This window comes from Equus caballus, chromosome 9, assembly GCF_041296265.1.
Source record: "Equus caballus isolate H_3958 breed thoroughbred chromosome 9, TB-T2T, whole genome shotgun sequence".
NCBI lineage: Eukaryota > Metazoa > Chordata > Mammalia > Perissodactyla > Equidae > Equus > Equus caballus.
In genome coordinates this window covers 80,830,252-80,854,949 of record NC_091692.1, presented here as the reverse complement: position 1 = coordinate 80,854,949, position 24,698 = coordinate 80,830,252, and the positions used below count along the sequence as shown (strand labels likewise).

General features: G+C 37.6%; 1 protein-coding gene across 13 annotated transcripts in view; it reads right to left on the bottom strand.

Moving 5' to 3' along the window:
* TBC1D31 (TBC1 domain family member 31) overlaps nt 1–24,698 on the bottom strand; it is an 87,167-nt gene that overhangs the window by 24,046 nt on the left and 38,423 nt on the right. For all 13 annotated transcript variants that reach the window (XM_070221790.1, XM_070221787.1, XM_070221784.1 and 10 more), the window contains 9 exons: nt 22,426–22,577; nt 19,300–19,459; nt 17,084–17,284; nt 12,846–13,022; nt 7,955–8,034; nt 7,729–7,875; nt 6,148–6,281; nt 1,208–1,341; nt 700–879 (listed from right to left, as the gene is read on the bottom strand). In XM_070221790.1, the coding sequence (XP_070077891.1) occupies nt 700–879; nt 1,208–1,341; nt 6,148–6,281; nt 7,729–7,875; nt 7,955–8,034; nt 12,846–13,022; nt 17,084–17,284; nt 19,300–19,459; nt 22,426–22,577 (1,365 nt within the window). The remainder of the gene's footprint in view (nt 1–699; nt 880–1,207; nt 1,342–6,147; nt 6,282–7,728; nt 7,876–7,954; nt 8,035–12,845; nt 13,023–17,083; nt 17,285–19,299; nt 19,460–22,425; nt 22,578–24,698) is intronic.

Below are 24,698 nucleotides of genomic sequence, written 5' to 3'. Positions count from 1 at the left end.
ATAGAAGAAGAATGCTTCAACAATGGAACAAACTCTTCTGCTTGAATTTTTTTCCCTTCAAAATCCAAAATAAATTTGCGTATAAATGAGCTTCTTTAAAAATATCTGAAACGTTTCCATATTATCTTGTTCTACTGGCAGATCCAAATTCTAAAATATATATATGTCTGTTATCTTGTGAACATGAAATAAAAATAAAGTTTAATTTGACAAGAACCACAAAACAAGTAACAAAAAAACAATTCAACCTGTCTCCAAAAGAATCTGTCCTTTTAAAAACCACCTCCAATGCTTTCTTTCAGTCACTTCCCCATCAAGCCTCAAAATTCTCACAGTTACCATTTTGCACGTGTGATAAGCATCCAGACTATCACAGGCCAGATGGTCACTGACAAGATCATGCACAGAACAAACAACTACCCAACTGTTAAACTCCTTTATACAGGTAAAAAGCATAAAACTCCAATGTTATGTTTCTTTTCTGAAGCTAAGATTTTAAGACTAACAGTCTGCTCTAATTGCCTGTTGAACTGTCTACAAACTATGTAAGGGCAAGGATACGGTATAACTTGTTCTCCACCATATTCCTATCACCCAGCACCAGCATCTGACATACAGTTGGTACTCAATAAGTGAATGGAGTTTTCAACTGAAATAAATGAAATCTGAGAACAGGTACTTAAGAACAAGGATACTGACCTCGAAATCATCTTTAAGATTACAGTTGAGCAAAGGAGCCCTCGAACATATGTTGTAGGCTACGACAGTCATCAGGAGGAACGAGGGATGGTTGGAAAAGACATTATCAAATAATTTAAGCCACTCCTCTCTTGTTAGTACTTCTGAGAACACAGTTTCAAGAAGAGGCCACGCATATAACTAAAATAAACAAGAAAAAATTTATTGGTTTTCCAGGGAAAAGTTACAATAGAGGTATTGCTAATATTCTCTTACATTTGGTTTAACTATTAAAATTATTATATTAAAAATATAATTATGACAAGAACTACCTTAATTTGGACCCTTCTTTATAGACTTTCAGGAAAGCAGTTTAATGAAGAAAAAGAATGAAATACTGTTAAAAATACAAAATGTGGTGGGTTTTTTTTTATTATACTCTTTCAAGAAAATACTGTTTTATTTATACCAGAACCAATATTAGCTTCCAAAATAAGTTCTGTCTTTCTAGAAAGCTCATACTTCTCACCTGGGAAGTTATGTCATGCTCCATGAAGTGCTGTAGCAGTGTCCTGTCATGAAACGCCAGAACATTTTCTACCACACTCAGAACGTTGATAGGAGGGTTAGGGAAATATTCAAACCAGTGCTGACACCAATTGACTACGGAGGAAAAAATGGAAAATTTACCTTTACTTTTCTGCATTATCAAAGGACTTTGCAATTCCTAAAAGAATCCACTGTTTATGTCCTCAACATGCCCATTAGTAGAGAAGAGAAAACATAACTCCTTAAATTCCAGAACAAGAGATTTAAAAATTCCATCATGTTAACAAAGTACTTTAGGCTTATAGAAGTTGTCCAGTTTCTTCAGAGCAGTCAATGAGAAAGTGTCAATAAAACAAACAAAACTTCCCAAAGCATTCCTGATCCTGGCTATAGGGCACTCTGGTTTCTGCTGCCTCGTGTTACATACTTTTGGATTTCTCTTGGTTAACAAAATGATCCTTCTAAAAAAGGCTCCTAGGTAAGTCTTCACTAAATGTGATCAATGTTAAATACCCATCTCCTAAAATCTACTAAAATCCATACCTAATTAAAGTTTAGAAAAGTTTAGGAAAAATGTTCAAAATTACATTTTACATATAGATAGCAATACATAAAAATAAATGGGTATATAGCATATCCCTATCCATTAAATGTTATATTGAGGATAAAAACAGTCCCCGTTACTAGGAAAAGACTGATTATTCTATAGCCATGGTAACAAGTAACCATCAGAATTGGTTTTAAATCTAATTGATCAACGATGACTTGTTCAGTAAACTTGATATTGAAAACCAACCAATCAGTGACAGCAGCATCCTCTGAAAGTCAGCCAGTGGAAAGCAGAACCCGTTCCAGTGACGAGGCGTCTAAGGCTGACTTTAACTCAGTAACCAGTACGACCCCCCAGGTCTTCTCAAAAACCCTAGTAGGATCATCAGTTTATTTTGCTCAATGAGCCTATGTCTAACCACCACAGCTCTCCTCAATTATCAAATTTAGATATTTTATTTTAAATATTGAGTTGTGGTTTCATCTTCTGACAACCAGATCTCCTTTCTCAAACTAAGAAAAGAAGGCTTTGATCAGCAGAGTACCGGATTACATATGGCTTACAATTATAGGGCCTTCTAATTCTACAAGTCCATTATCTCATTTATTAGTATTTAAATTTGAGTTAATAATTAAGTCATAAACTCTTGCAAAGACTAAGCTTTAAAAGAAATATTTCAACTTCTTTAACTGCTGCTCTTAAATAAATTAACTTCAAAAGGAAAATCCAGTTCAGCAACATGTACTAAGCAAGTACCTACCGTGTCTCAGACACTCCTGGTTCTGGGAATTTTACACCACACATACAAAAAGCTCCGATTCTTATACTTAATCTTCATCAACAGAACATCATTTTCAATTAGGAAGGAGGGAAACCCTGCTTTCTACAGTGACCATTTGCCATCTCTTCCTTTACTCTGCTTGGTGCCACAACAGAAGTGAACAGAGGCCCTAGCAACAAAGCTGAGTGAGAGCAGAACGAAGAGCAAGGATAATTGTGTGGAAATCCTTTACTAAACCTGAAGAATTTTCTCTTGGTCATAAAAGAGACTCTAAAGAGCACTTAAAAATGACTTCTATAAACATGTTCCAAATTATACATACAAGTGACTGTATTCCTTCAAACTATCTTCTAGGTCCCAGCTAGACTGTAAACCTGAAAGCCAGGACAACGGCTTATCCCCGGCAGTGCTAACATTTAGTTGAAGTTCCATGAAGGTTTATTGAATAAAACTACAGTAGCCCCCCCTTATGCGTGGGGGATACGTTCAAAGACCCCCAGTGGATTCTTGAAACTGAGGATAGTACCAAACACCATACACATGAAGGTACTGTTTCTTCCTAGACATACCTACCTATGATAAAGTTGAACTTATAAATTAGGCACAGTAAGAGATTAACAACAACAATAATAAAAGAGAACAATTATAACAGTGTACCATAATAAAAGTTTCATGAATGTGGTCTCTATCAAAATATCTTATTGCACTGTTCTCACCCTTCTTCTTGAGGTGTGAGAAGTTACAAAGCCTACGTGATGAGATGAAGTGAGGTGAATGACACGGACATTGTGACGTAGTGTGAGGCTACTACTGACCTTCTGACAATAAGTCAGAAAGAGGATCATGGAGCCACGACAATGTTGATGGCTGGATGTCAAAAGCTGATGAAGTAGATGGTTAAGGATTCAAAAAAGGGATGATTCATGTCCCGGGTGGGACAGAGCTGGATGGCGTGAGATTTCATCATACTACTCAAAATGGCGTGCAATTTAAAACTTATGAATTATTTATTTCTGGAAATTTCCATTTAATATTTTTGGACTGCAGTTGACTGATGGTGATGATGCAGAAAGCAAAATTGTGCATAAGGATGGACTACTGTAGTTTGAAACTCTTGAAGAAAATCCATAGCTACACATTATGGATCTTCTGGATTTAGATTTCAGGATTAGAAGAGAAAAATCAATTTCCTTAGCATATAATCGTACTTTAGCTATGTAACAAGATTTTACTCGAAATAAAAAAAAACAGTTTTGCATGTCTACCTAAATCAGATGTTTCTTTTCTTTCTTATGGTAAAATGTGCCATGTTAACCATTTTTAAGTGTCCAATTCAGCAGCATTAATTATATTCACAATGTTGTGCAACCATCACTATTTCCAAAATCCTTTCCCAAACAGAAACTCTGTACCTATTTAGCACTAACTTCCCATTCCCACTTCATCCAGCCCCTGGTAACTTCTAATCTACTTTCTGTGTGTATGAATTTGCCTATTTGAGATATTTCATATAATTTGCCCTTTTGTGTCTAGCTTATTTTACTAAGCATAACGTCTTCAAGGTTCATTCATGTTGTAGCATGCATCAGAACTGCATTCCTTTTTATGGCTGAATAATATTCCATTGCATGTACAGTTCATCCATTCATCTGTTAATGGACATGGGTTGTTTCCATCTGTGGGATATTGGGAGTAATGCTGCTCTGAACACTCACATACAAGTATCTGTTTGAGTCTCTGTTTCCATGACTGCAATGACTGGGATATACGATAATTCTATGTTTAACGTTTTGAGGAACTCCAAACTGTTTTCCACAGTGACCGCACCATTTTATATTTCCACCAGCAATGTACGAAGCTTCCAATTCTTCCACACCCTTGCCAACACTTATTTTGTTTTTTTTTTAAATTATAGCCATCCTAGTAGTATGTATAAAGTGGTATCTCAGTGTGGTTTTGATTTGCATCTCCCTAATGACTAATGATCCTGAGTACTTTTCATGTGCACTTTAACCATTTGTTTATTTTCTATGGAGAAATGTCTATTCAAGTCCTTTGCCCATTTTAAAATTGGACTGTTTATCTTTTTGTTACTGAGTTGTTTCTTTTCCTTTTAAAACTCTCAGTGTTACTGGCAGGGTAAAGTAGTACAACCGTTTTGGGGAATCAATTAAAATATTCATATTTTATGACCTAATAATACTAATCCTACAAATCCATCCAAAAGAAATTATAAATATTTGTATGTAAAGATAGTTGTAACACTGTTTCTTTTAATAGGGAAAAATTAGAAATAATCTAAATGTCCAACAATAGCATATTAAACTAGTACATGCACATTATGGACTATTACAGTCAATAAAATGTTTATCAAAGTTTATTAAAATAAGATAATGTATATAACAGTCAATAAAAGTAGTATGATTATAGAAATAAAAGCTACTTAAAAAGTGTGGAAAAATTAGGAAAAACCCACTAAAAGTCTAGGAGTTGATGAATAGATAAATGATACCTATGAGATGAAATAGTATATTATGCAGGCAATAAATTATGTTTTTTAGGAATATTTAATGATTTGGGAGAAATGCTCTTGTAAGAAATTCATCAATATATTACCAAAAATTATCTCTAGGGAAGAGGAACATTGGTGAATTTTCTTTTCTTCAGTGTATTTTCCTATATTTTCTCCAATGAACAGGAAAAATTTATCAAAGCAAATACAAAGCAATAAAATGAACAAAAAATGTAAAGAGAAATATACTGAAACATTCTCAATATGTATGCTGGGACCTTTTATTTCTACTTTTCAGAATTTTACTATAATTAAGTGCTTATGTTCTCTGTACAAGAAAACACTTTAATTTAAAATACATATAAAATTGGTTATTTTTGTTAAACCAATCTATAATTTGGATCCAGTTTATCAACTGTTTAACAGACCTGACTTTATGAATATGAAAAAATGACTCACTTTTCAGTGTAGATGATGAAGATGACCAGCAGTAAACACAATGGTTGGGAGTACAGGCTATAGAGTCTGACTGTCTGGGTTCAAATCTTTGTTCTGCCACTAACCTAACCTTGGAAACTTAAGCTCTTTGTGCCTCAGTTTCTTCATCTATAAAAAGGAGATAATCATGACACCTATCTCATAGGATTGTTGTAAGGATTGAATGAGTTAATAAAGGCAAAACAATGAGAATGGTAGCTAGTACACAGAAAGTTCTCAATAAATGTTAGCTACGGATAATGAGAATGAGAGCAGGCAGCACTTGCCACTGTAGGCACTGTGTGCGAAATGCTTTACATACATACTACGATCCTATGGATAAGAACTCACTTTTGGTAAGTGAAGCATCTGCTTCCTTCTTACTAACTAAATCTAGCCTATAATAGTATCTGCTGGAATGCAACTATCCAAATTTTCTCATAAATAAAAAGGTTTATGTATAAATGTCGGAATTGTCTACTTGAGGCTCTATATCCGATTGTTTCACACTAGCATTACTAAACATTGCAAAGGTGCAAGTATATTAGGAAAACGTATAAGAATCCACTCGATTTCATTATTTAATACTTATTTACTTACTTATGAGAGTAGCAATAACTTCAAAACAGATGAGTTGGTTGTTCTGGAATAATTTTACAAATGGAAATGCCAAGAGTGGAAGATATGGTGTGTCGCTAAAGATGGCAGACCAGTGAGCTAATGCAGATAGGGTTCTGTGAATAAAATGACAAAATAAAGACCAGAAAATGGTTTATGATTAAAATTTATTTGAATAAATAATACATTCATATGATAAAAAATTTGATACAGAAGGTGTAATGGGTGAACATTCTCTCTCCCATCCCCATCATCTAGCTCCCCTCCCAGAACCAGTGTTAAAAGTTGCTTATAAAAGACCCAAAGCTATGTTTAATGTCACTGTAGGTATATCATTCTTCACGTGGGAATACAGGGTTAGATGAATTCCTAGAAGTGGAATTGCCGACTCAACGGATACGTGCAGTAGTAATTCCCAGAGCCAGTGTCAAATTATTCTCTGCAAAAATACCCTCTATTTATGTTCCCATTAGCAATGTGAAGGGATGTCCATTTTCTCACTCTTGCCAACATATTATCAACCTTCTTTCTAAACCTTTAATCTAGGTAAGAAATGGTATTTCAACACAGTTTCAAAAATATATATATTTTTCGATGTAGTTTTAGTTGGCATTTCTTTTATTATAAGGGAGATTAAGTATCTTTTCATGTTTAAGAAGCACTTCCACTGCCATGAACTATATATTCAATCCTTTTCCCATTTTTCTTATTGGTTGGTCTTTTTCATGCTTACACACACAAGCACTTCATATACTAAAGAAATCAGCCTTTTATCTGTCAAATGTTTTGCACGCATTTTCTTGGTTTTACGTATGTCTTTGCTTTGGGAAACTTTCTACATGTCAAGACCTTTATTCACAGCAATCTCTTCTGGATATGTCATGCTTAGAAAAGCCTGCCTTACTTTGGGATTACAATTCTCTCACATTTATTTGTAATACTTTTAAGATTTTTTCTTTCTTTTTAACTTTTTGTTTTGAAATAATTTTAGGCTTACAAAACGTTGCAAAAATAGTAGAGTTCCTATATACCGTACACTCAGATTACTCTAATGTTAACATCTTGCATAAATACAGCAGAATCATCAATACTAAGAAACTAACATTGGTACAATGCTAGTAACTAAATTACACACTTCATTCAGATTTTACCATTTTTCCCACTAGTGTCATTTTCCTGTGTGTCATTTTTTCATTTCACTAATCTAGGACGCAACACTGCATTTGTGGCATTACCATAGTTTCCTCTAGTGTGAGAGTTCCCTAGTCTCCTATCTTTTATGACGTTGACATTTTTGAGGAACACCAGTTATTTTATAGATTGTTCCTTAATTTGAGTTTGTCTATTTTCTCATGATTAGAGTGAAGTTATAAATTTTTGGCAAGAATACTGCAAAAGTCATGTGCAAGATCCTGAAACGTTTTATTACTGGTGATTTTAAATGCGACGACTTAGTTAAGGTGGTGTCTGCTGAGTTACTCTACTAGAGAATTACTGTTTTCCCATTTGTAATTAATAAATATTTTACGGGAGGTACACATTGCTGCAATATACTGAACGTACCTCTGTAATACTCTGAGTAGTTTCCTACTTTTGATGGGGTAGTTCTTCTGGAGGTTGAGAAAGGCCGCATGAATACCCTTATCTATTAGGTTACTAAATGCAGTATGATTTTCAGGCAGTTGTAGCAGAGAGCGCCAAATGAACATTCTGAAATTAAAAAACATTTTTAACCAAGAAAAGTTTTGGGGGGTAAGACTGACTTAACATGAGAGAATTTAAGTTTTACCTATATTTTGTTGGATATTCACCATAGCCTTTTAATAAGACTTGTAAACGCTTTTTGCTTAATCCCTCTGACAACTCATTCTATAAAGAAAAAAACAGTATCAATAAGTGACATAATTTTAAAACTGAAAAGGTACCCTAGTTGACAGTGGCTTTCCTATTTTAGAACACAACACACAGTAAAAAATATTTTTACATCATGGGACTCTCTCTACATACACATACACACACACACACACACACACACACACACACACACACACACACACACAATCTCTCTCTCCTGAGCGTGCATATTACACAGCTGATAAAGTTGATGACATATTATTTTCCCTAGAACAGGGTTTGACAAACGTTTTCTGTAAAGGGTCAGATAGTACATATTTTAGGCTTTGTGGGTTAAGAGGCAAAATCAAGGATATTATGTAGATACTTATATTACCACTTAAAATGTAACCATTTAAAAAAAAAAAGTAGGGGAACAGCACTTTTTCCCCCGGTTTGCTTTTTTTTTTGGTCTACGTTCATTTTAGTGGAAAAATATGTTATAGATTTTAGGATTACAAAGTCATTTTCATAGATTATCTCAGTTGATCCTAACAACTATATGAAAAAGATGGAATGTTGTCTTCCTTTCTTTGAGAAAACGGGAAGGAAGGTCAGAGAAATTCAGTGACTTGCTCAAAGTCACAAACCTGCTAAGTCTTGGCTCAAGACTCAATGCTAGATTTTCTGACTTAGTTCAATGCTCTTTTTACCATAAGAAACAGGTAATCCAATGAAAGAGAGCGGTGAAGGAATAGCCCAAGATGATGGTGAAAGATCCATGGTTGAGAGCCATGTGCCAGATATCGAGGGTAACCCGTCCACACTGAAGCACTATGATCCACGAAAGAGACAGGCTCATCACTACCATCACCTCCCAGACATCTGCTGCCACTGACGCCTTTTTTTTTTTTTAAAAGATTGGCACCTGAGCTAACAACTGTTGCCAATCTATTTTTTTTCCTTTCTGTTTTTTCTCCCTAAATCCCTGCAGTACATAGTTGTATATTTTAGTTGTGGGTCCTTCTAGTTGTGGCACGTGGGACGCCGCCTCAACGTGGCCTGATGAGTGGTGCCATGTCCGCGCCCAGGATCCGAACCAGTGAAACACTGGGCCGCTACAGGGGAGCGTGCAAACTTAACTACTCGGCCACGGGGCCGGCCCCCCTCCCTTTTTTTTTTGAGAAAGATTAGCCCTGAACTAACATCTGCTGCCAATCCTCCTCTTTTTTGCTGAGGAAGACTGGCCCTGAGCTAAGACCCGTGCCCATCTTCCTCTATTTTATATGTGGGACGCCTGTCACAGTATGGCTTGCCAAGTGGTGTCATGTCTGCACCCAGGATCCGAACCGGTGAAGCCTGGGCCGCCGAAGCAGAACATGCGAACTTAACTGCTGTGCCACCAGGCTGGGCCCTGAAGCCTCTTTTTAAATAAAGATAGAATGCCCAGGTTGAGTTCGGCCCCAGTTTTATCTGTGTTTGTTTTGACCATAAGCTGATGAAACTCCTACTTCCCTTTCTATCTTGATGCCCAGATTAGTTGCGGACACGCATTTCGCCCCATAGAAGGGTTCTACTTTGACCTACTCTGCAGAGCTGGTTACAGGATTCTTAGCAGCAGCCCATCCCTGATATATTTCTGTAGGACAGTCTGATTTGATCCACACTAGGGCACTGCCAGATGCCTGTCATGGGAATCCTCTTATTTCCCAGAAGGCAATGACCATGCTCACTATTTTCCGAGAAAAGGTTCCTATAAACTCTCAGGAAAGCTGAAGCCAGACCATGTCTCAGAGACCCCATTCAGCTGATCTTCTCATTAAAGCATTCAGCTAATACGGGCAATACTGCCCAATCTTTACACAGCTAGGTTTGTGCCTGAAATTTAGTTTTTAAAAGCTGAACAATATTTAGGGTTACATGTAGAGGTGATAAAACTATAAAGAAAATCAAGGACGTAATTAATACAGTGAAGATAACGGTTACATCTACGGGATGGGGAGAGAAGTGAGACTGGGGACAAGCACATAGTGTGTGACCTGGAGCGTCGAAGTCCCTATTTCTTAATGTGACGATGGGTATGCCCAGAAACGCGTTGCAGACAGGTTGGAGACTGCCCCCCTCAGAAAGGCCTGCTTGCGAGGTTGGGCCTTGTCTGCTATCTGGAAACCCTGATTTCAGGAGGGTCCTCACCATGCCAGGACCACGCATGGCTTGCTGTGCCTATACGGTTTGTACACTGGGGTTTGCGTTGAATCCCTGCTTTCCTCGTGGAGTCCGCAATTTTGAAATGCACTAAACAGAGGGGTCCTATATAACCAGCCTCAAACCCTGGGCACCGAGTCTCTAACAAATTTCCCTGGTACACAACACTTTACACATTGTGTTTTTTTCTGCAAGTTTCACAATTTTAAATGCTTAAAGAAAAATTATTAAAAGTTATTAAAATTAATGTGAAAAATACCAAGTGCTGGTGAGAATATGGAGCAACTGGAACTCTCAAAGACCCCTTCGTGGGAATATAAATTGCTTCAATCGACCACTTGGGAAAACTGTTTAACAGTATCTATTCAAGCTGAACACGTGCACAGCCTATGAAGCCAGAAATTCCTCCACGGTTTATACCTAACAGAAACGTATCCTAATGTTCACCAACAGAGATGCACTAGAACGTTCCCAGCAGCACTATTTCTAACAGCAAAAATATTAGAAAACTACCCAAATGCCTACCAACTGCAGAATGGATAATGCTGGCTTATGCACACGATGGAATTCTATACTGCAGCTATGAGTGCGTGATTTACAACTCCACGCATCTCTCAAAAATAATATTGAACGAAAGAAGCCAGACACAAAAGACTACAAACTGAATGATCCAATTTATGTAACTACAAAAAAGGCAGAACTCCTCTACAGTGTTACAAGTCAGGACAGCAGTTTTCCTTGGGTGAGGGGGAGAGCGTCTGGAAGGGGGCACGAGGGGAGGTCCCGGGGGGCTGCTAACAGGTGTGTGAAAATTCACTGAGCCGTCCATTTATGTGTACTCTTCTGTGTGTGAGACTGACTGACTGAATGTCAGTAAGAAGTTTAAGAAGTCCCTGAAAATGTTAGCGACCTCTCTGTTAATATTCATATTTTCTTTCAATTCTAAAGTAATATACGCTCTTTGCATAAAATTATGAAAAAGCAAAAAATATATACAAAGAAGAAAATAAAACTGACTGAAATCCTTTCCCTCAAAGATAATTCTACTAGTATCTTGGTCTTTCTTATGGAGTTTTAAAAATAATATATGGTACTCATCTCCTTTTTATTTTTATTTCTTTTAAAGATTTTATTTTTCCTTTTTCTCCCAAAGCCCCCCAGTACATAGTTGTGTAGTTTTAGTTGTGGGTCCTTCTAGTTGTGGCATGTGGGACGCCGCCTCAGCGTGGCTTGATGAGCAGTCCCATGTTGGTGCCCAGGATTCGAACTGGCGAAACCCTGGGCCGCTGAAGCAGAACGCATGAACTTAACCACTCGGCTATGGGGCCAGCCTCCTCCTTTTTAAATCAAATTGAGATCCAAGAATATAGTTCTTGTAGCTTGCTTTTTGTATTTAACATACTATAATTATTCCCCTTTCTTCTCAAATATTCTTAGATTTCTAGTGTACAGCTCTACGATAATTTATGATTAGTGACCTACTATTAGACATTTTGGTTGTTTCTAAGCTTTTCTTGAATAAATCACACACACGCGCACACACACACACACGTTAACAGATCATCTCAAACAAGGCCAAAAGGCAAATTGGTACATTCTTTTTGAGAACAGCTTGGCTGCTACTATCAAAATTTTTATGCACACACTCTGACTTAAAAATTCTACTTCTACAGATACATTTGTGCAAATGTTCAGAGATCATTGCACAAGGATATCCACTGCATCACAGATGTATTAACAGAAGACTGACAATACAATGTAAATGCCAGTCAGCAGAGTACCAGTTAGATAAACTAAGGTATATCCAGAAATACAATACTTTGCAAATATTTTTTAAAATGTTGTAGCACTATACGCACTAACATAAAAAGAAGCAAGTTAGACAACAGTGCTATAGAATGATTCCATCTATGTAAAAGAAATAAAAGTAAAAAGGTAACATATGCAGACATGTTTGTTTACATATGCACAGAAAACTTCTGAAAGGCTATCTGTAACTCCTGGCAATGGCTACCTCTGGAGAGCGCAATGAAGAGTGGGCTGGAGAACGGGGAGGAAGCAAAGTATGCTTTCATCTTTTCCCCTTATAACCAGCATCATCTAACAGATAACACAAGCCACAAACGTAATTTTAAATTTTCCAGGAACCACATTAAACAAGTAAGAAGCAGCAGGTAAAATTAAGTTTAATAACGTATTTTATTTAACTCAATATAATAAAAATGTTAGCATTTCAACACATAATCAACATAAAATTACTAAATAATAAGATAGTTAACATTCTTCTGTTCGTAGTAAGTTTTCAATAACTGATGTGTTCTACACGTACAGCACATCTCAGTGCAGACTGGCCACATGCGGCGAGCGCTCAGCGTCCTGGACAATGCAATTCTATACTGTCTGATTTTTTAAAAAACCATTAAGTATGTATTAATTTTATATTAAAAAGTTTAAAAAGCATATTAAAATTTCAGTTACAACTTTCTTCTCTTCATAGAACTTTCCTCTAATTCCTAAGAGAGGGAAGAGTTATGACGGCCTAGAAATCACGAGACTGGCCTATAGCAGAGTCACGACAAAAAAAGTTGAATTATAAAAAAAAAAAAAAAAGAAAAAAAAGTTGAATTATAACACATTCTTACCTCTTTATTTTCACAATGACCAGCCAGGTCTTGTTTTAATATTCTCGTCTGTATTTTGCTTTCCCTTGATTTTGATGGCAGCTGGACCCTTCTCGATGTTACTTTCACCTTAAGATCACCAGCATTCAGTTTACTCTTAGGCAAATCTTCAATCACTTTCACTAAAGGAGGAGGCGGCTAAAAGGAAAAAAAAAATCCAGTGGCTATCTTTGGAAAACAGACCTGCCACATATGATTCACAATATTTGTTTTAATCAATTCAACAATGTGCCTTAATATATAGGTAATTATTCTTCAGGCAAGGAGTGTAAATAAAATATCCAAGAGTGTTGTTGACTAACAAAGTGAATTTCTACCAAATTCCTTTGAAGAACATAATAAAGATAGATGACTAACAACAACAAATAGAATTTAATTATTCTTTGAAAGCTGACCTTAAATCTTAGAGTACCAGTCCATTTTTTGTACTTGCAAGATGCAGTGAGCAGTATGGTGACAACCCGCAGCAGAGAAGGCGCAGGGAGACGTGCAGCCCTCTGGAACGGTGGCTGAAGCACCTTGATATTCTTCAGGCTCAAGCGAAATTGCTGAGGGAAACTGCCAAACGCCTTTCCTCCGGAAGCACGGACCCTGCCTCTCTATCCTTGGTTACGTTTTTTCATCTGCATAGAGATAGCTGCTGGTCCCTTCCTGCTTCAAAGGCAGTTCAGACAGCATGACTTAGATCCCAAACCCTCATTTTTACGGGGTCTTCCAAGCAGGAAAATAAACCCCGACAACTTCAATTTAGTTAAGGTAAAGTGGTTCACTGAAACATTTTATCCACAAATAATACTCTGAAATCAAAAGATCTTCCTGGTTCAAAGGAAATGAGCAGATAAGGCATTTCAGGCCTTCTGAGTTCTGACTATGATTCAACTACAATGACTTTCACGGGGGATTTAAATGTTTGAGACCATTATTGATGAATGTTCCCTTAGTAATTAGCCCAGACCCAAATCAAAGACAAGGTGGATTTGTGATTTAACAAAAAATGTTTTTGAAGCCAAAGTGCCAATTCCTTTCAGATGAGGACAAGAATATACAGAAGACTCTATATGTCCAAATGAACACTGTAGATTTCAGAAAAACACATGTTACACACATTACCTTGAATTCAACTGTCATGAAATCCAGAACAGTATTCTTCCAAGACGACGTATAATGAAAATGAATCACCACTCTTGGGCAGAGCTCTTTGAAGCAGAAACCAAACTTTTTTGACCTCCTCCCCTCTTACCCCCAAAAGAAATAAATAAAACAAAGCAAACATTTTGACTTTTTTTAATAACAGACTACTAAAAGACTGCTTTGAGGTTTCAAACAAAGATTTTTCTCATGCTGTCTTCAGAGGTTCAAGACTTCTGCTTTTGAAACCTGCAGCCAACTATGAGACCAAAAAAGGTATTCCCTAATGTCAACTGCAGTATATACAAATCCATAACACTGTAAAATGTGCAGAGTAGGTAATGTGATACCTATGTGGCAGAGATACTGCGTTTTTTATTTAAAATTATGAAAAGTATTTAGTTTTAACTTTATAAGGTTTTCCAAAGAGTGTTTTTCTAGGATACGTTATTTATTCTCATCTAGAAAGATTACAAGGATAATGTAAGATATAATAACAATAGCTCTGACCATAAAAAAAGTACGATGACTACTCATTCTATGATTTTTCAATTCTTTATCTATGAAATGTAATTAATAGTGCAATTAATAACTGACTTCTGAACACTGCCCATCTTTAATGTCCTCAAACTACCTTCTAACCTTAATCCATTCTAAATCTTTATTAAAATGTCTATTCTAGCGCCACATTTTTTCCTGCATGAACCCCAGACTCTTCCATGAAACACAATCTCCCAAAAGTTAGAGCCTGAGATATGACCTAAATTGCCATACCTTAGTAGTGCTAAAACTTCAACACCTTTAGCACAATACCAGAAATTCTCCAACGGCAAGAAAACAGGACTGAAGGAATGGGATGTAGGTAAGTTCAGTTTTGTGGTGACTATGGACCTGGGCATTTGTGTAGGCCCAGAACAGCCACAGAGACATTGGCGGTGCTAGTAACGAGTCCAAAAAAACCAGATTATCCTCCTTCTGTTATAAGGTAGCTTTTCTGGTCAATATGCTCTCAATTTGCCTAACAAACAGCAGAGAGGAGGTCAATGACTCTCTCTTACCTTCATTTTTCTCAGATCTCTCCCTGTTTCTACTAATAACACTCACCTAGCTCTTGTAAAATTCAGCTAGGCCAAACACTCTCCCAGTAAGAGCAAATAATAATATATTATTAAAATTTCTAAGGTTTACAAATAGAGTCTAACTCCATATATTTAAAGAAAACGCACGCACACGCACGCACACACACACACACACACACACACACACACACACACACAGAGTAGATTCTCATTATTCGCTGTAGTTATGTTCTATCAAGTCCCTGCAAATACTGAGTTAGTGAATACTGAATCATCGCTCAGAGGGGAAACAGAGTTAAGTCCTTGTGAGTCTGTCTAGTCACAACACTTCTGTCAACCAATCAATACATAACCTTGTTTTGCGTGTGCGTTTATTTAAAGACACTTATTTAATACATATTGCTGACTCATTACCATTGAACTCAGGCCAAGAGCACTGTAACTCATGCTAGAATGAAGTTTATCTATCACAGGGGTCTTGTGCTTAGGGACACCAGACAGCACTTCAGCACTACGCTTGAGGGCAATTTTAAAGAGCAAAATCACCTACAAAAAGCACAAAAATGTGAAAAACACAGCACTAAACAGACCACAAAAAGGATGCTGTTTACAGTCTGAGATGAGATCGGGAAGGTGGAGTGTTGGCCTTGTTTGACCTCAGCTGGGAACCTGCATGTTGGGCAATTCAAAACGTGTTGCTGCTCTGCACAGGCCAGTGTCTGTGAACACGTGGTGAACACTGATTTTACAGGCACAGATACATTTCACGAGCAGGTGAGTCCACACACACAAATCCGTGAATGATGAGGACTCACTGTATACGTTTATGCACAGAAAGATGGGGCACGTAGGCATTTCAAGGTCACTGGAGGACGCTGAGACTGTGATTCTTATTTATCTACTCGCTTATCGGTACCTTTTGATTTTTCTCTGCATTAAGACATTTACTACTTGTCTAATTAAAAAAAAGACAAAAAGGAGCAAGTAGAATGGCAAAAAAGCTTATCATACTAAGAACAGACCATCTGGGCCCGCTAATGACTGGCTGCGTGATTAGGGTGGGGCGTGAACTTCTTCCTCTGCTGAGTGAAGTCCCCGACTTACTGCTACCTTGATACAGTTCCAGACCTGGAGAGGCCGCCCACAGACAATGAGACATGGCAAGAAGCTGGGGAAATTTTATAGAACCATAAAAGAGGAGAAGGAAGTATATTTAGATGAAATGAATAATGCAGATAACAGATGCAGAAATGACAAGGGCATTACGGGGAACAATGGAGGAAGCTACCAGTATGGAGAAATAAGTTAGACAGGTAGAGCAGACAAGATAGAGAGGACCTTGAGAGCCAGGCAGAAGAGGCCGCACTTAATGCAACAGGCAAAAGTAGCACTATTTCAGAAATGAGGAAGCAAGTGTTATTTTACAGAAATGCTACATGAAAGATGGTTGATGGGCAGGGGCAAGCACTGAGGGCTCTGAGTGTTGGTATACTTGTTGAAATTACCGTTACTCAAGAGCAGTTAATGAGGACCAATACAAGATGGCTAATATGGAGATGGAGAACGGGCAGCACATATGTAGATATTCCAAATTGAGGCAATTACATAACCTAGTATTGACTAGATTTAGGAAATAAAGGAGTAGGAATAGTTATAGTACTCCAAGGTTTCTAGCCTACAAGACGGGAAGAAAGTGAGACAGATATGAAGAGGCTGGAACTGAGTGCCCTTTTTGGGAAGCATGAGGGCACTCTGAATGGGACAGGGCCACCAAACAGACGCCTTAGGGAGGCAGCCATTTAGGAATGGAGGATAGGTGAGAAATCGAGTCTGGATGTGTGGCTTTGGGAATAAGAGCAAAAAAAAAAAAATTCCAGAAAAATCGATAGGGTGCAAGGAAGTCAGAAAACCACCGCATAAAGATTTTATTTTTGATGATATACTTAAATCTTAAAAAAACAAAAAATTGACGTTTTTTACTTCGTCACATACCTTATTTATCTCTTGTGTTAAAGCCTGAACTGAATATATGTTGAGACTTCCATTCTCCATGATGGACGCAATGTACCGTCCGTGGGGGCTGACCACCGCCGAGCTAATTCCCTCGTCAAGGCTGCCGATTTCAAAGAGAAGCTTACAAGTCTGTATATTGATGAATCTCATGATACCATCTTGACTTAGCACTCCAAGAACCTAAGAACAGAGAGAAACAACATATGAGTTCCTAAAAACACATTTAAAAGTCAAATGTCTGAAAGTGTGTATTTATATGTTTATTAATTTTTCTTTTTTGAGGGGAGGACAGAGGAGATGACATTCGCAGAGAGTCATTACATATTTTCAAATCCCTAATTATGGCTCATGTAGTTTGCCCTGCTCAGGTCCAGGTAAGCTTGGCTCTACCCAGACCCAGCAAGGAGCCCATCCCGGTGGACTATGGAAAGGTCACCTGACAATCTTTCCTTCCCATGGGGAGGCCACGTCTCCACTAGTCCCTACGGAGGGAATACAGATGATAAGACAGGGCTTAACTCTGACCTCCACACTGCTACCAGAAGCGAGGAGTGTGGAGGGTTCGTGTTCTGCACCGTCCCCACAGCTCAGTCAGAGCTAGCAGCCACCCTGCTGCCCCATACAAACCTGTGACTCTCAGTGAGGCTCCCCACCGTCTACCTGCTTCCAGCTGTGTAACTAACATTTGGGGAGTGGAGAGAAAGGTCTGTGAGTTGCAAGGATAGTGAAGGGGTAAGAGGCAAGCTATTCTTTTAAGGGGGAAATAAAAAGCAGGTTCTTCTGTTGGTCAGGCTGTAGGACATCCCGTCATTCACAGTTGACGCAGCCTCTCTGGAGGGCTACTTGGCAGTAACTATCAAAACTGCAGATGCACATGACCCTGGTACCACTATTGCAACTGTGGAGTTTTATCCTGCAGACAGGATGCGTGAAATGAAGTGAGCAAAAAGCTTTTCAGTGCAGCATTATTTGTAATAGAAAAGGACTAAAAACAAGTTAAGTGCCCAATAATAAAGGATTGATTTAAAAACTATGGAATACTATGCAGCTGTAGAAAAAGAAGGAAGTGCTGTACCGATACAGAACAATCTTCAAGGTAAATTAAGTGAAGAAAAGCAAGGTGAAAAGAGGGAAAAACATTAAGACTAACAACAGTGGCTATGGAGAGCGCATAACTGGGCTAACGGGAGAGAGGAGTAAGACATTCACTATACGCCTTCATGTGGTTTATGTTTTCAGCCATGTGAATGAATTACCTACTCAAAAAACTTAAGTCAAAAGAGATACGGTAAATATACACAATTATATATAAACACATATACATAAAACATATATATTACATGTATATAAAATTTATTGAAGTGTAAGATCCAAGATAGTTAATTGAAAATAAAAAAGTTAAGGTTTGACTGTACTCAACTATTAAAAAGAAAGAAGATGTGTGTGTAGGGGAAGCAACTTGCAAACTAAGGCAGGATAGAAAGAAAACATGTTTCATGGGACTGAGGCACCAGTTACGGTACATAAAACACAGCACAACAAAATGGGAAAATTTTAGTTCCAGCCCCACCTTCAATCTTTAAAGTTCACAAAGAGTGTTGACAAGTCACTTAAGGTTTCTAAGCTTCAGTGTCACGATCTGTATAACAGTGAGAATACCTTCCCTGCCTATGTTCAAAGAATTCTTTAAGGATCACATAAAAAGTAACATGCTAATGTGCCCTGTAAACCATAAAGTATGACATAATTAAATTAAACCATAAACTTAAATCAAGTATATTGATTTTAGAAAAAGGGTACATTGTCAGTAACATACAGAACCTAAGATTTAAAATTTTTTTTCAGGGGCCTGGCCTGGTAGTATAGTGGTTAAGTTTGCAATGTCTGCTTTGGTGTACTGGGGTTCACGGGTTTGGATCCTGGGCTGTGACCTACACAGTGGTCAGCAAGCCATGCTGTGGCAGAATCCCACATACAAAAAATAGAGGAAGACTGGCACAGATGTTAGTTCAGGGCCAATTTTCCTCACCAAAAAAATTTTTTTTTCAATTTTAGACTCTTCACAAAAACAACACATTAGTAATTTTAAATCCTTGTAACAATCAGGGTACAAGTTAAGTACGAGCTAATATAGTTTAAAAATTGTTCAGATTTTTCTCAAACAGTACAATGTCACTAACACTTATGTTACTAACCTGATTAGAACCAGCATCGAAACTATCAGGAAGAAACTCTAGATGGCGAATGGCTCGAACTTTAGTAGGCATCTGGATAATTCTAAATAGCTGCTTAGCTTCTAAGCACCATAAATGAAGATGATTTGATTTGCCTCCAGCAGCCAGGATTCGACCATCTCTGTACAACAAAAAGGTAAGAAAGTAAGACTAGATGAATTGTTTACAGCAGCACTGTCGAATATGATCTGATATGATGATGGAAATGCTCTGTATCTATGCATCCACTATGGTCACTACTAGCCTAGCCACATGTGATTATTGAGAACTTGAAATGCGGCTAGTGTTTCTGAGGTCACTCTTAATTTTTCTTTGTTTTTGGTGAGAAAGATTAGCCCTGAGCTAACATCTGTGCCAATCTTCCTCTATCATGTATATGTGGGATGCTGCCTCAGCATAGCTTGATGAGCAGTGTGTAGGTGCGTCACTGGGATCTGAACTGGTGAACCCCACGCCACCGAAGTGGAGCATGTGAACTTAACCACAACACCGCCAGGCTGGCCCCGGAAATTCTTAATTTCATTTCATTTTTACTAATTTAAATAGTCCCATATGCCCAGTGGCCACCATATAGAAAAACTCAGGTTTACTGCATGTATTTTTTTTAACCTATGGTGCTAAAACCCCAACTTAACAAACATTTGTTTGCTGACTGGATTGTGGGTTTCTAAGTAATGCTTATATTTTACAGCACGATCTCACAAAGTCACTTATCACTACCCAACTTTCCACATTTCACATATGACTATACTGAATTGGTACAGCACTGCTATATGAAAAACCAGAGAGTCCAAACATTGTTTCTGCTCAAAGAAAGCTACTTTATGTTTATAAAGAACAAACAGAACAAGCTGGATTGATTTGCAAGGCTGTTGCTCATTCATTCGCCAAGAACTTGTCAGGTGTCTACTACAAACCAGGTAGCAGTTCAGGCGCCAGGAACACAGAGGTGAAGAAGACAAGTAAGGTTCCTGCTCTTACGGGACTTTCAGTCTAGAAGGCGGCAAACCAACCAAAAAATGAACTTGATTTATCAGGGGATGATAAATTCTGTAAAGAACTATAAAATGAGGCGATGTTACAGAGCTGGGAAAGGAGCAAGACCAGCTCCCTGAACGCAAATGGGTCAGTCACGGGATGATCTGGAGGGAGAATGCCATGCTGGGCAGCACTCCAGACTGGAACAGCTTAGTATGAAGGAAGAGTGAGAGGCCACACTCAAGAGTGGCTGGAACAGCGATGGGGGAAGGAAATCAGATGAGGAAAGAGAGGGAGGCCCAGGCCAGATGACAAGAGGCCTCAGGGGATGCGGTGCGGAGTTCGCATTTTGTTCTAAGAACGGTGGAAAGCCTTCCAAGGGGGTTCAACAGGGCAGTGACATGATCTGACTTACTGACTTAAAAAGACCACTCTACCTGCTATGTAGAGACTGACTTTAGGAGATGAGACTGAAAACAAGGAGACCAAAGAGGGAGGCTATCATAGCAGTGAGAAAGAGAGTAGGGTAACAGCTGAGGGAATGGACAAAAAGGTAGGCCCATTCAAAGCACAGTCTGGGAGAGCTGAAGGGATTCACTAATGACTTAGAAGAAGAGGGTGGGAGAAAGGGAGGAAATAACACCTATTTCCTAGCTCCTTCCACTGAAAAGGCCTGGAAATAATGACCAACCCAGTCACAATGAGAACCCCTAGCATCCAGATTCACTTCCCACTAAAATGAACCCAGGCTCTTTAGAGAAATGGCTGATTCCAGGTTTGGGACGGGAAACACACAAATAAGCCTGGAACATCCTGTCAGACCAGAAAGAACAAAAGCTATCACAGACCAATGGGGTTGTATCAGAAGGTCTCAACGCCAACTGAAGAGGATCCCATTGCTCAAAGACGAAAGAACTGGAGCATCACTAACAGTGACCACTTTAATCGACCAAAGCATGTCCACTAGATTAAACCCAGGAATTTACCACGATTAAAGACAAAAGACTTCACTGGCCACCTTCGGAAGATGCCAATAAACCAACTGATTATTTTGAAAATTTTTCTTTTAAAAAAAGAGGGGGAAATCAAGCATTTATCCTGTCTTTCCTTTACAAACTAAACATCAAAGTAATGAAAGAAATGCAAGGATGTTTGGAAGGAACATCCTTTGATGAAAGGAAGTTTTTTTCTATAGGAGTTTCTACTCGGTAAAGGAAAGAAGGAATGACAGAATTAGAGTAGCACCATTTTACTAACCTCTAATTCAAAACCAAATCTAGGTAATCATCATCAATGGCCGCTAATATCACATGAGAAAGAGCACTATCTTTCTCCTGATCAAAGTACACAAACCACCCATGTTTTCTTGCCCCAAAATCAAACCTGAATCAGATCAAGCCTCCAATTCATAGGAAATATATGCAGAACTAGTTTACAATATGAAATGCAGATGACAGAAGATCATATTAAACAACATCACAGGGATGCAAAGAGCAAAATCCAGAATATGGAAAACTCTAGGACAAATGACCAGCTGTTTAACAAATAAACTGCAAGGAAAAAATTAAAAGAGGGCTATATCAACCAAGAGAATGCGTGAATCTTATTTTATTCCTGATTTGAACTAACCATAAAAAACAATTAGATAAATCAGGGAAATCTGAATAATGATTAGCTATATGACAATATTAAGAAATTACTAATTTTTAAAAAGTGTGATAATAGCACTATGGTTGTGTTTCAAAAAGGGCCCTTATCCTTTAGAAATGCACATGGAGATATTTACAGATGAAACGATATGCTTTGTCTTTGCTTTAAGATAATGCAGTAGAGAAGTAGTACACAGAGTTATAGATAAAAAGGAGTGGCTGCTAGTTGATGATTATTATAGCTAATGAGAATACCGTACTCAGGGGTTCATGAACTTTTATATTTTTACGTTTATTTTAAATTTCCCATGATAAAATTAAAAAAAAAGTTCTATAGACCATATCTAAATTTGAAGGAAACTTTTCCTCAGATGACAATGAGATGTAGAATGAAAATTTGTAAAATTTCACTGGAAGTTATATTTCTTAAAAATTCTCAGTATCTTAAAACGCACATCACCTGGTCACAGCAAACACTTTGTATAATATACTGGAGCTTTCTGGTGGAGCTGGCAATTGATATTTGCAAAAAAGAGTATCACATTCCCAGGCGAAGACGGAATTATCTTTAAAACAGCTGAGGATGGTATTACTCAATGGTAGAAAGAAAACCTAAAGAGGGAGAAAAAAAGTTATTGGATCATTTAGCCCTCGTTAAATTTAAAATTATACAAGTAGTCAATTTTTCTTTTTTAAAATTATTTTTTCTTAAACTGGAGAAAAATATATTTACACTATAAGACAGAGGGTAATACTGATATTTCACATATTACTATAAACTAAAAGAAAAGGTATTCACCTTTAAATAAAAAGTAGGTGACTATAATGACTAAAATTCATGAAATATTAAGTAACAATTTATAAATATTTAACCTTATAAAAGGTTCAAATGAAAGTAATGAGATACCCTTTTATGTGTATCAAATTTATTTTTGTTTGTTTTTAAAGATTGGCCTTGAGCTAACATCTGCTGCCAGTCTTTTTTTTCTTCTTCTCCCCAAAGCCCCCCAGTACACAGCTGTACATTCTAGTCGTAGGTCCTTCTAGTTCTGCTATGTGGGCCGGGTGCTGGGTCCAGGAGCAGGATCTGAACCGGCGAAACACTGAGCTGCTGAAGTGGAGCATGCAAACTTAACCACTTGGCCGTGGGGCTGGCCCCCAAATTTATTTTGTTTTTAAATGCACACACATGCATAAACTATACATAAAGTAACATGTGAATTATATTTATAAACTATATACTAATATAAACACTGCATTCAATACTAACTACTGATAAATGTTGAAAATACAAAATGCTTGGGCCAGCCTTGTGGGCAGTGGTTAAGGTTGCATGCTCTGCTTTGGTGGCCTGGGGTTTGTGGATTCAGATCCAGGGTGCGGACATACACATGGCTCATGAAGCTATGCCGTGGTGGTCTCCTACATACAAAATAGAGGAAGACTGGTACAGATGTTAGCTCAGGGTCAGTCTTCCTCACCAAAAAAATAAAAATAAATAAAACCACACACAAAAAATTACAAAATGCTGGTGAAAGTACAGGAAAAGGCATTTTCATACATTGCTGCTGATAGCAAAAACTGGTTAAAGATATTGTACAACCTATCGCAACTGCCTTAAAAATATATATCTCTTCTGAATTAGTCAATCTACTTATAAGAGTTAATCTTTTGGAAACAATCCAGCAAAGTGCTTTAAGATAAATGTATACAAATGTTTGTTAAGCATTATTTATAAAAGTAAAAAGTTGAAAACAAATAGATGGTCATATTTTCTTAGAGGTTCAATTATTTAATGGACGAATGAGATAATTGATAGCAAAGTTCAAAATATAATTCTTCTAATTTCTATTTTTCTATTACATAAGCACTAAACAATGCTTGGTTTTGATAATATAAAATTTTAATTAAAACTGACCAATATTTTCTCGTATTAAGAGTTCAAATGGCCTCAAATATATATTTTGTGTGTCACCTGTGTAAAACACACAAAGGGAGGAAGGGAAAAAAGGAAAAGAAAGAAGGAAAGAAAATGGAAGAAAGCAATGCCCTGAGGACAAAATACTCCTGCCCATCTTCTCAAAACAAATCCCCTCGAATAGCTTGAGACGTTTCACATGATTCAATTGTTAGTTACATCTTTAGCTATTTATTCTTTGATTCCCATCTAGAATGACCTTCTTACTTGCATTATATCTTATTATAACACCTTATATTTGAACATATTTCATTATTGTTTCTACTGGTGTGTCTTTGCAAGCCTTATTATTATTTTTTAAAATATACGATTGCTTCTACGCTGAAAAGAGAGGAGCAGAGACTCACTGAGGAGGCAGAGACCTTTAAGAATTTCTGGCCTCTCCTTCTGACCCCTGATGTCACACAGCTTCACAACTTTACTAGTGTCAGGAGGAGGCCTGTCTTCTCTTGGAATGCTACATTCTTTGGGGATGAGTGGTCAGCACCGTTGTTTTTAGCACTGTATCGGAATATCTCCTGAGTATTAGCATCTGGATAAAACCGTCATCACAGTACTGAAAAAGAGCAGGCCAGAACTCACTCTGTTCAGGGGAAGATCAGGAGCAACACCCATCTACCACAGTTTTGCTCACTGTTGCAAAAATAATGGGTCAACAAGGCACCTATATGAATGCTGCTGCAGCCTTGCATCTAATTTGTGTTACTGTCACCCAGCCTATTATATACATACAGTTAGGAAATGATTCTAAAAGT